We start from the raw sequence: 12,714 nt of genomic DNA, 5'->3' as shown, positions 1-12,714 counted from the left end.
CCGGTTTACCTTCTTCATTTATTCTGGCTGATCATTTCATCAAAGAGATTTTCCGAATTCATGGATGTCCTTCTGAGATTGTTTCGGATAGGGGAGTGCAATTCGTTTCCAGAATCTGGCGAGCCCTTTGTAAAACCTTGGGTATTCGGTTATCACTCTCATCTTCCTACCATCCTCAATCAAACGGACAGACCGAGAGAGTCAATCAAGATCTTGAAACTTTCATTAGGATGTTCTCTTCAGCCAACCAAGACAACTGGGTAGATTTACTCCCATGGGTTGAATTCGCCCATAACAACATGTATCACGAGTCATCTTCAAGAAGTCCATTCTTTGTGGTTTACGGTCACCATCCGTCTTTCCCGGAATTTCCTGCCCTCCCTCCCACCCAAGTTCCTGTTGTGGAGACTGTTTGTCAGACCTTCAAAGATATCTGGTCTCAGGTCAAAACCTGTTTAAAAAAGACATCTGCCAGATACAAGTCCTTTGCGGATAAAAAGGGGCGGGCTATTCCACCACTAAAGATTGGAGATCGTGTATGGCTTTCTACCAAAAATATTCGCTTGAAGGTTCCATCTATGAAGTTTGCTCCTCGTTTCATTGGTCCACACAGGATTATTCAAGTGATAAATCCAGTCTGTTTCAAACTTCTACTACCCAAGAACCTTCGTATCTCCAACGCCTTCCATGTGTCATTACTCAAGCCTCTTATCATCAACCGTTTCTCTGTTCCTCCTTCAGCACCTCGGCCAGTTCAAGTTCATCAAGAGGAGGAGTTTGAGATCACTCATATATTAGACTCAAAAATTTCGTGAGGAGTTTTTCATTTCCTTGTGCACTGGAAGGGCTTTGGCCCAGAGGAGCGTTCCTGGATCCAGGCTGATGATCTCAACGCCCCAGCTCTCCTGAAAAAATTCTATTCCCAGAATCCGGGCAAACCCGGCTCCATGTGTTCTGTGCCCACCTTTAAAAGGGGGGGTACTGTCACTCAGTGCCTCTGCGCTGGTGCGTGGCTCACTAGCCTTCCTGCCGGCACCTATCCTGAACCACAGCCGTCTGCCATCCTGATGGACTGCGCATGCGCAGCTCCCAAGAACTCTTGTGACTGTTGCTTTTAATCCAAATTGATTGATCAGGCAACTCCCTATTTAAGGCACCTGTGTGCATTACCTCATTGCCTGATCTTGGAGTCTCATTCCCTGTGAGTCTCTGAAGGTGTTCCCTGTGTTCTACTAGTGTCTTCAGTTTCCTGCTGATTCCTGATCTACTCATCGCTGTTTTCCATACCCGCTACTATCTCCTGTGTACTACTAGTGTCTTCAGTTCCTGTGGATTCCCTGTGCTACTCATCGCTGGTTTCCATACCTGCTACAGTCTCCTGTTTCCTGCTTGTGTCCTCAGCTGGACTCTGATTACTGGATCAACTTACCTGTGGTTCCTACACTCGTCTCTGCCGTCCAGCATCTCTGCAGTTCCTGCATCTCCCTGTGGACAGAGTGTTCTACTGAATAGCGGTATGCCTATCTGTTATTGACTTTCTACCTTTACTCTGCATATCCGCTAGGACAAGTTTCCATGCTCAGCAGCGGTATCCATACCCGCTATAGACTGTTATTGGTACGCTGCATACCTGTTTGGAATTAACTGTACTACTCAGTCGTTATATGCATAACTGTGATTGACTATCCATTATTGGCCTGCATATCTGTGCTGAGCAAGTCTCTACCAAGCAGCGCCACACATACCGTTATATAGACTTTGTTGGATACGCTCCATACCTATTGGGATCAAGTTCCTCTGTGCTCTCAGTGTCTGCATCCTATTATCTTTGTATGCTTCCACTCATCAACACTTGTACACATCCTCACCTATTAAGCAGTGGTACAACTTGCTATACGCAGACCACTGACTTCCCCGTTACCTACCTGCACCTGGACAAGTCTCTTCACCATAAGCAGTGGTACAACTTGCTGTACGCAGACCACTGACTTCCCTGCTACCTCCCTGCATCTACTCACATCCATCCTGATCTCCGTGTTCAAATCTGTCTTTCCATTATATCAGCTAGTCGCTGATTCTTTGACCAAAGATTGCTGCAAGTCACTGACTTTCCTATTATTCATTGGCATTCTCTCTCCATCTGCTGTGATATTTGTTCCGCTAGTCACCCCGCTACCAGAGGACCGTTGTGTGAGCTTCACTACTCTGGTAAGCCCAGTCATCTGGTGAAATCCTGGGCAAGACTCCTAGTGCCCGTGACAAGGTGTAAGTGCTGGCTGACAGTGATGACTGTCATGACACTGTCTTTGTATTAAAAACTACATGTATGCATGGCACTAAATATTTGTATGCACGTAAGGGAGAATATAAAAACCCAATATATATATACAATACCCGTTAAGAACATCTTGATATATGTATTTATGTAAATATTTTTTTAAAACACCTTTTATTAATGATTATAGTATTATGAGCTGTGAATTTATTTTACAGAATTTTGAGTTATGATGGAACTTTGTTACACATATGCATGTATGTATCCTGTACTGTGTTCTGTCTGTTAACATACGGCAAGTAACATTAAGGCAGAGCATACTTACACCCAGATTTAAATTGAAACGTATCTTGAGATCTGCTTGGATTTGAATACAGTCGAAACAACGCTCAAGTTCTGTGCTCATTTTTTGAACACAAGTTGCATGCAGGTTGTGTCCCAACATGAATCAGGGGTCCACAGTGTGTACCCAGCAATTACGCCTGCAGTTGGAGGATCAGTGGAGAGCACTCCAATCACCCCCTTCACTTACAATAAAACCAAATGAATAGAGCTGACAGTGTCAAGAAAGATGCTGCTGTCCGAAGCCACTCCTAACCACAGGCGCTAGCGCAAGTAGGTGTGGGGTAATTGAAACCAATAAGCTCCATCCCCATATTTAAATGCATTTGCTGATTCTAAAAAGTACTGTATTGTGATAATACTTTGAAATTTCCTCCTTGCCTTAAACTTCACAGAGCATGTGCAGAATGAGATAAATCAGGTTATTGGCCGAAATCGTGCCCCATGTATTGATGACCGCTCCCACATGCCATACACGGATGCAGTTAGCCATGAAATTCAGAGATTCATTGATCTCCTCCCCTTAGGAGTTCCGCACAAAGTGACTTGTGATGTTCATTTCCGGGACTATGTCATTCCAAAGGTGAGACTATTCATTATAAATTTAAATTTAAGCTATGATGGGAGCTTTAAAGTTGACCTATCATGCAGTTTTGGAAAGTCTAACATCAGTAGTTCAAAGTAAAAACCTAATTACTATGTAACGTTATTAATACATGTCATTTTTTTTTATAAAATAAGCTATAAAACTATCCCCTTCGACATTTGGCTGTTACAAACTGCAATAATGCCTATTTAAATTAGCTGTTTGTGTAGGCTGAGGATTCCATGACACCAGTCGTGATTATTCACAGTTTGTCTTTAAAGCTCTAAACTTCCTCCATTTTAATTATGTCACAAGAAGCTGCTCAGATGCACAGTGAGCATAACCCAAGCCGCCTAGCGCTTGATAACTTTTACTTTTAACATTATTTCACTTACCAAGAGTTTTCTTAGCACTATAAAAGTAAAGACACTTGTTTGGCAAATGAAAGGTTACAAATTTTATTGAATATTAAATGTAATCAAAGTGGTGGTAAATCAAAGCAAGACCAATCATTCTTCAGCCATTTCCATAAACCGTAAACTTCCTGACTAAATATTGGGACACTTGTAGGTGGTAGAGCCCAACTCTACCCCCTTTTTGGCTTATTAGCCTGTCTGACCAAGCGATGCCCCACAATTTCCCATATAACTAATTGAACCTCCCTGTTAGGGGAGAGTGCCAAAGATGCCACCTGAATGTGTCATTATGTCCATTGATTAGACTGCTTTCCACCAACTGGACCTTTTAGGAAGAAAGAGCAGAGTAACAAACAAAGCAAACAAAGAGCCTGGGTAGGCAGGAAGCGTTCCAAAAGGCAAAAGAAATCCAACTGCCACTTTACGCCCTTATAAGCAGACATGAGCGGGCTCGGGTTATCGCAAGCTGAGCCCACCCGAACAGTGCGGATCCGAGGGCGATCCGAGCACTGTTCGGGTACTTCCGGCGCGGAGAAACACCGAAAGCAAGGCTGAGACTCAAAATCCCGCCGTCGGATCTCGCGAGACTCGGATTGTATAAATTCCCTGCTTGCCACCGCCATCTTCAGTCGGGCTAAGATCAGGGAAGTGGGAGGTTGGGGTTTTTAGTGGTGCTGTGTCCTGTCACTCTGTCCTGCTGAGTCCAGTGGTGCTTTGTCCTGTGCTCTGTCCTGCTGAGTCCAGTGGTGCTTTGTCCAGTGCTCTGTCCTGCTGAGTCCAGTGGTGCTGTGTCCTGTGCTCTGTCTTGCTAAGTCCATTCTTATTAAAAAATTCTAAAAAAAATATTAAAAAAATTTTAAAAAAATTATACAAAAATAAAAAGAAAATTACAAAAAAATTATAAAGATAGTATAACAAAATTTCTACTGCAATATATAAATACGTTCACTGTTCCTGCAGTCCAGAAATATTAGTACTGCAATATTAAACTACGTTCACTGTTCCTGCAGTCCAGAAATATTATTACTGCAATATTTAACTACGTTCACTGTTCCTGCAGTCCAGAAATGTTAGTACTGCAATATATAAATACGTTCACTGTTCCTGCATTCCAGAAATATTAGTACTGCAATATTAAACTACGTTCACTGTTCCTGCAGTCCAGAAATATTAGTACTGTAATATATAAATACGTTCACTGTTCCTGCAGTCCAGAAATATTAGTACTGCAATATTAAACTACGTTCACTGTTCCTGCAGTCCAGAAATATTAGTACTGCAATATTAAACTACGTTCACTGTTCCTGCAGTCCAGAAATATTAGTACTGCAATATATAAATACGTTCACTGTTCCTGCAGTCCAGAAATATTAGTACTGCAATATTAAACTAAGTTCACTGTTCCCGCAGTCCAGAAATATTAGTACTGCAATATATAAATACGTTCACTGTTCCTGCAGTCCAGAAATATTAGTACTGCAATATTAAACTACATTCACTGTTCCTGCAGTCCAGAAATATTATTACTGCAATATTTAACTACGTTCACTGTTGCTGCAGTCCAGAAATGTTAGTACTGCAATATATAAATACGCTCACTGTTCCTGCAGTCCAGAAATATTAGTACTGCAATATAAAACTACGTTCACTGTTCCTGCAGTTCAGAAATATTAGTACTACTATATATAAATACGTTCACTGTTCCTGCAGTCCAGAAATATTAGTACTGCAATAGTAAACTACGTTCACTGTTCCTGCAGTCCAGAAATATTAGTACTGCAATATATAAATACGTTCACTGTTCCTGCAGTCCAGAAATATTAGTACTGCAATATTAAACTAAGTTCACTGTTCCTGCAGTCCAGAAATATTAGTACTGCAATATATAAATACGTTCACTGTTCCTGCAGTCCAGAAATATTAGTACTGCAATATTAAACTACGTTCACTGTTCCTGCAATCCAGAAATTTTAGTACTGCAATATATAAATACGTTCACTGTTCCTGCAGTCCAGAAATATTAGTACTGCAATATTAAACTACATTCACTGTTCCTGCAGTCCAGAAATATTAGTACTGCAATATTAAACTACGTTCACTGTTCCTGCAGTCCAGAAATATTAGTACTGCAATCTATAAATACGTTCACCGTTCCTGCAGTCCAGAAATATTAGTACTGCAATATTAAACTATGTTCACTGTTCCTGCAGTCCAGAAATATTAGTACTGCAATATATAAATATGTTCACTGTTCCTGCAGTCCAGAAATATTAGTATTGCAATATTAAACTACGTTCACTGTTCCTGCAGTCCAGAAATATTAGTACTGCAATATATAAATACGTTCACTGTTCCTGCAGTCCAGAAATATTAGTACTGCAATATATAAATACGTTCAGTGCTCCTGCAGTCCAGAAATATTAGTACTGCAATATTAAACTACGTTCACTGTTCCTGCAGTGCAGAAATATTAGTACTGCAATATTAAACTACGTTCACTGTTCCTGCAGTCCAGAAATATTAGTACTGCAATCTATAAATACGTTCACCGTTCCTGCAATCCAGAAATATTAGTACTGCAATATTAAACTACGTTCACTGTTCCTGCAGTCCAGAAATATTAGTACTGCAATATATAAATATGTTCACTGTTCCTGCAGTCCAGAAATATTAGTACTGCAATATTAAACTACGTTCACTGTTCCTGCAGTCCAGAAATATTAGTACTGCAATATATAAATACGTTCACTGTTCCTGCAGTCCAAAAATATTAGTACAGCAATATATAAATACGTTCAGTGTTCCTGCAGTCCAGAAATATTAGTACCAGAGATTAAACTACGTTCACTGTTCCTGCAGTCCAGAAATATTAGTACTGCAATATTAAACAACGTTCACTGTTCCTGCAGTCCAAAAATATTAGTACTGCAATATATAAATACGTTCACTGTTCCTGCAGTCCAAAAGTATTAGTACTGCAATATATAAATACGTTCAGTGTTCCTGCAGTCCAGAAATATTAGTACCAGAGATTAAACTACGTTCACTGTTCCTGCAGTCCAGAAATATTAGTACCAGAGATTAAACTATGTTCACTGTTCCTGCAGTCCAGAAATATTAGTACCAGAGATTAAACTACGTTCACTGTTCCTGCAGTATAAAGGAATTTGTACTGCTGTATAACTCCAGTCCAGTGGTACTGTCCTGTGCCGCATATAATTTTTAAAGCCTTTGCCGGGTGTGTGTGGTTTAGGGGTACACTCTCTTGTGCTGCATATAATGGAGTACAAAAATTTGGAGGATAAAGTAGGGAAAGATCAAGAACCACTTCCTCCTAATGCTGAAGCTGCTGCCACTAGTCATGACATAGACGATGAAATGCCATCAACGTCGTCTGCCAAGGCCGATGCCCAATCTCCTAGTAGAGGGCATGTAAAATCCAAAAAGCAAAAGTTCACTACAATTAGTAAAAAAAAGAAAATTGAAAACATCTGAGGAGAAACGTAAACATGCCAATATGCCCTTTATGACACGGAGTGGCAAGGAACGGCTTAGGCCCTGGCCCGTGTTCAGCACAAGTGGTTCAGCTTCACCCAAGGATCTAAGCCCTCCTCCTCCCCCCCCTCCAAAAAATTTAAAAGAGTTATGCTGTCAGCAACAACACAGCAAACAACTCTGCCTTCTAAACAGATGACATCACAAATCCCCAAGGCGAGTCCAAGGGTGTTGGTGGTTGCGAAGCCTGACCTTCCCATCACTGTACGGGAAGAGGTGACTCCATCCACCATTTGCAGCACACCCTCTGCATATGCTGGAAGGATGACCCACAGTGTCGCTCCAGATTTGGATAATCAAGGTGTCAAGGAGGCTATTGATGTAGCTGGCGTTGTGGAGGAACTTGATGAGGAGGATGCTGATGTGGTTATTTTAAATGAGGCACCAGGGGGGAAAAAAGTGGATGTCCATGGGATGAAGAAGCCCATCATCATGCGTGGTCAGAAGACCAAGAAATGCACCTCTTCTGTCTGGAGTTATTTTTACCCCAATCCGGATAACAAATGTCTGGCCATATGTAGCTTATGTAAAGCTCAAATAAGCAGGGGTAAGGATCTTGGCCACCAAGTGACATCCTCCCTTATACGTCACCTGAATAACCTTCATAGTTCAGTGGTTAGTTCAGGAACTGGGGCTAGGACCGTCATCAGTCCAGGGACACCTAAATCCCTTGGTCCTGTTGGATACACACCACCAACACCCTCCTCGTCAACTTCCTCCACGATCTCCATCAGATTTAGTCCTGCAGGCCATGTCACCAGCCAGACTGAGTCCTCTTCAATACGGGATTCATCTGAGGAATCCTGCAGCGGTACGCCTACTACTGCCGCTGTTGCTGCTGGTAGTCGGTCATCTTCCCAGAGGGGAAGTCACAAGAACGCTACGTCTTTCACCAAACAGTTGACCGTCCAACAATCATTTGCCATGAGCACCAAGTACGACACGAGTCATCCTATGGCAAAGCGGATAACTGCGTCAATAACAGCAATGTTGGTGTTAGACGTGCGTCCGGTGTCCACCATCAGTGGAGTGGGATTTAGACGGTTGATGGGGGTATTGTGTCCCCGGTACTAAATCCCGTCGAGATTCCACTTCACTAGATACCAAAGATGTACAGAGAAGTACGAACAAGTGTCCTCAGTGCTCTTAAAAATGCGGTTGTACCCACTGTCCACTTAACCACGGACATGTGGACAAGAGGTTCAGGGCAAATGAAGGACTATATGACTGTGACAGCCCACTGGGTAGATGCATCGCCTTCCTCAGCAACAGCAACAGCTGCATCAGTAGCAGCATCTCCACAACGGTTGCTCGTGACAAGGCAGGCAACATTGTGTATCACAGGTTTTAATAAGAGGCACAACGCTGACAACCTCTTAGAGAAACTGAGGGAAATCATCTCACAGTGGCTTACCCCACTTAGACTCTCCAGGGGATTTGTGGTGTCAGACGCCAGTAACATTGTGCGGGCATTACATATGGGCAATTTCCAGCACGTCCCATGTTTTGCCCACACCGTTAATTTGGTGGTGCAGCATTACCTCAAGAGTGACAGGGGTGTGCAGGAGATGCTTGCGGTGGCCCGCAAAATTGCTGGACACTTTCGGCATTCTGCCAGTGCCTACCGCAGACTCGAGCAACATCAAAAAAGTCTGAACCTGCCCTGCCATCACCTCAAACAAGAGTTTGTGATGCGCTGGAACTCCACCCTCTATATGCTGCAGAGGATGGAGGAGCAGCAAAAGGCCATTCAAGCCTACACAGCCACCTACGACATAGGTAAAGGAGTGGGGATGCGCCTGAGTCAAGCGCATTGGAGACTGATTTCCGTGTTGTGCAAGGTTCTGCAGCCGTTTGAACTTGCCACACGAGAAGTCAATTCCGACACTGCCAGCTTGAGTCAGGTGATTCCCCTGATCAGGCTGTTGCAGAAGCAGCTGGAGAAAGTGAAGGAGGAGCTGGTAAACCATTGCGATTCCACCAAGCATGTAGCTCTTGTGGATGAAGCCCTTCGTACGCTTTGCCAGGATCCGAGGGTGGTCACTCTTTTAAAGTCAGAGGAATACATTCTGGCCACCGTGCTCGATCCTCGGTTTAAAGCGTATGTTGTGTCTCTGTTTCCGGTGGACACAAGTCTACAGAGGTGCAAAGACCTGCTGGTCAGGAAATTGTCCTCTGAAGAGGACCATGACATGCCAACAGCTCCACCTTCATATTCTTCCACACCTGTGGCTGCGAGGAAAAAACTCAGTTTTCCTAAAAGACCCGCTAGCAGGGATGCAGACAACATCTGGTCCGGACTGAAGGACCTGCCAACCATTGCAGACATGTCTAGTGTCGCTGCATTGGATGCTGTCACAATAGAAAAAATGGTGGAGGATTATTTTTCGGACACAATCCAAATAGACATGTCAGACAGTTCATATTGTTACTGGCAGGAAAAAAAAGACAGTTTGGAAGCCCCTGTACAAACTGGCTCTATTTTACCTGAGTTGTCCCCCCTCCAGTGTGTACTCGGAAAGAGTTTTTAGTGCAGCGGGGAACCTGGTCAGTGAGCGGCGAAGGAGGTTGCTTCCGCAGAACGTTGAAAAAATAATGTTCATTAAAATGAATTATCAATTCCTCAATCAAGTACAGCACTGCCCTCCAGATAGTACAGAGGGACCTGTGGTTGTGGAGTCCAGCGGAGACAAATTGATAATGTGTGAGGAGGAGGAAGTACACACTGAAGGGGGAGAGGAATCAGAGGATGAGGACGACATCTTGCCTCAGTAGAGCCTGTTTAGTTTGTACAGGGAGAGATGAATAGCTTATTTGGTGTGGGGGCCCAAACAAACCAATCATTTCAGCCACAGTTGTTTGGTAGGCCCTGTCGCTGAAATGATTGGTTTGTTAAAGTGTGCATGTCCTATTTCAACAACATAAGGGTGGGTGGGAGAGCCCAAGGACAATTCCATCTTGCACCTTTTTTTTTCTTTCCCAGCTCGTTTTGTGGGGGCCCAAACAAACCAATCATTTCAGACACAGTTTGGTAGGCCCTTTCGCTGAAATGATTGGTTTGTTAAAGTGCGCATGTCCTATTTCAACAACATCAGGGTGGGTGGGAGGGCCCAAGGACAATTCCATCTTGCAACTCTTTTTTTGGCATTATGTGACCGTTCAACAGTCGTTTGCCATGAGTACAAAGTAAAACAAAATTAAAACAAATTAAACAAATTAAACCAAAAGTATAATATAACCTATAAACACTACACTTGAAAGCTTGAGCCTTTAAATGAATAAGTCACTCTTCATTGCACGAAGATTTGCAACAGGGACAGTTTTTTTGTTTCCAAAGTCAACAAATAACACTTCGACCCTGTCTGTCTTTAACATACTTGATGGGATCTCAATGATTAATGGTCTGTACCATGGTTGGAGGAGGTATTGTGGCCCCGGTACCAAATTGGGTACCGGGGCCACTCCACTACGCAGTCCAGATAGAGGCGTATCAGACGTATCAGACGTTGACTGTTGCTGCCAAATCCAAAATTAATCAAAATGACCTGTCATTGTCTAAAACAAGAGGTATTGACACGCTCGAACTACACCCTGTATATGCTGCAGAGGATGTAGGAGCAGGCAGCTGTGCAGTGGAATTGAGACCATTTGAAGGCGGAGGTATTGTGGCCCCGGTATCAAATTGGGTACCAGGCCCACTCCACTACGCAGTCCAGAAAGCTACCTCGGTGCAACGTTTTGGACTAAAAACAATATTGTGAGGTGTAAGGTGTTCAGAATAGACTGGAAATTAGTGGAAATGATTGTTATTGAATGTTATTGAGGTTAATAATAGCGTAGGAGTGAAAAACAAACAAAAAACTAGATTTTAGCACCCAAAACCCTAAATCAGAACCAAAACCTTTCGTCAGGTGTTTTGGCAAAACAAATCAGAACCCAAAACCTCAAGCTAATCAGAACCCAAAACCCAAAACACTAAAAGTGCCCGGTGCACACCCTTATTCTAAACCATGTATTATTTTACGAGGCCATTTAGGTGTGCAAGGGGATTTATTTTCCTTAGGAAAGGATTGTTATAATTTCTGAGAGCTTCTTATAATGACTTAATATTCTGTTATTTCATTCAGGGCACCACAGTCTACCCATTGCTCAGCTCTGTCCTATGGGACCCAAAGCAGTTTAAATATCCAACCCAATTCAACCCTGAAAATTTCCTGGATAGTAATGGAAAATTTTGCAGAAATGATGCTTTCATGCCATTTTCCTCAGGTACCTGCTTTTATCTTGTATTTCAATGTATAGTGAACAAAACACTTCTTTCAATTTTGGTTGTTAAATATTTATATATTACCTATAAGATAGCTTAATGTGGGATTTCATAGATACTTTGATTTATTATTTTCATTTTTTTGCTCTACTAGGGCCCACAGCTAACCCACATCATTTAGTAGATAATATGCTAAATAGGGCATATATTTAGCAGCTTGAATTCCATCAATATCAAGAATTTTGAAATTGAGTTTAAGAACTAACTGCAATACTGAGATACCTGTGCAAAATTCGAAGACTTGTCTGTGCATATACCTATTAGTTAGACTTCCATGAAATACCTTTTGATATTATTGAGAAAGAGAAGTATAATCTTTGTGTGCATGGTACATAGAGCATACCTTGTATTTTTAACATATTGAAATCAATCACATGTATTTATTATAGATTTTGTAACCACATTGTTATTGGAATTACTACAAAAGTCATAAATTGTGAAAATTTATTCAAGAATCTCTTATTCACAGGCAAGCGGATATGTGCTGGAGAGGGCCTCGCTCGGATGGAACTCTTCCTCTTTTTAACCACTATCCTACAAAACTTCACCCTAAAGTCCCCAGTGGATCTTGAAGCCATAGATGTGACACCAGAAATAAGTGGATTTGGAAATATTCCTCGTCCTTATAAACTGAGCTTTATTCCAGTTTTTTAATACATTTTCTGATTTTTATTTAAAAGAACTGAATGATAAATACATGAATACAAAGTTTTAGAGAAAATCCAATCAGATATTTATCTCTTAATAACTATATACAACTATATACAAGAACAATATATAATATTTGAATAATTTTGTTTAAAAAAATATTTGAAAGGTCAATATATTCATTGGCTGAAAATGGTGTGGCCTGCTTACTTAAAATGGGCATGGTATAGGTTCAGTGTCGGACTGGGGCATGAAGGGCCCACCGGGGGACTGCAACGCTAGGGGCCCACCAGTGGGGGTGTGGCCAGCCATCATAGAGGTGGGACCAGACACTAGAGGGGGAGTGGTCAGCTCACGAAGGACAGCTAGTACCATAGTGTAGTATATAAAGAATGCAGTGTGTATATAGAGTACACAGTCTTGACCTGCCCCTTAGATTGGGTAGAACAGTCACCAAAAATTGGGATTGTTCCAGTAAACCAGGCTTGGCTAACCTGTGGCACTCCAGGTGTTGTGAAACTACAAGCCCCAGCATGCTTTGCCAATATATAGCAGCTTATTGTTG

The 12,714-nt window shown here is 42.2% G+C and overlaps 1 protein-coding gene across 1 annotated transcript in view; it reads left to right on the top strand.

Annotated features, from left to right (window-relative positions):
• Positions 1 to 12,155, top strand: part of LOC142105736 (cytochrome P450 2C8-like) — a 65,975-nt gene extending 53,820 nt beyond the window's left edge. The window contains exons 6-8 of the mRNA XM_075189520.1: positions 3,013 to 3,200; positions 11,302 to 11,443; positions 11,971 to 12,155. Coding sequence (XP_075045621.1) covers positions 3,013 to 3,200; positions 11,302 to 11,443; positions 11,971 to 12,155 — 515 coding nt within the window. The remainder of the gene's footprint in view (positions 1 to 3,012; positions 3,201 to 11,301; positions 11,444 to 11,970) is intronic.
• Positions 12,156 to 12,714: the final 559 nt, after the last annotated feature.

Source organism: Mixophyes fleayi, chromosome 1 (genome assembly GCF_038048845.1).
Source record: "Mixophyes fleayi isolate aMixFle1 chromosome 1, aMixFle1.hap1, whole genome shotgun sequence".
Classification (NCBI taxonomy): Eukaryota; Metazoa; Chordata; class Amphibia; order Anura; family Limnodynastidae; genus Mixophyes; species Mixophyes fleayi.
This window is presented reverse-complemented; position numbering and strand designations above follow the sequence as displayed.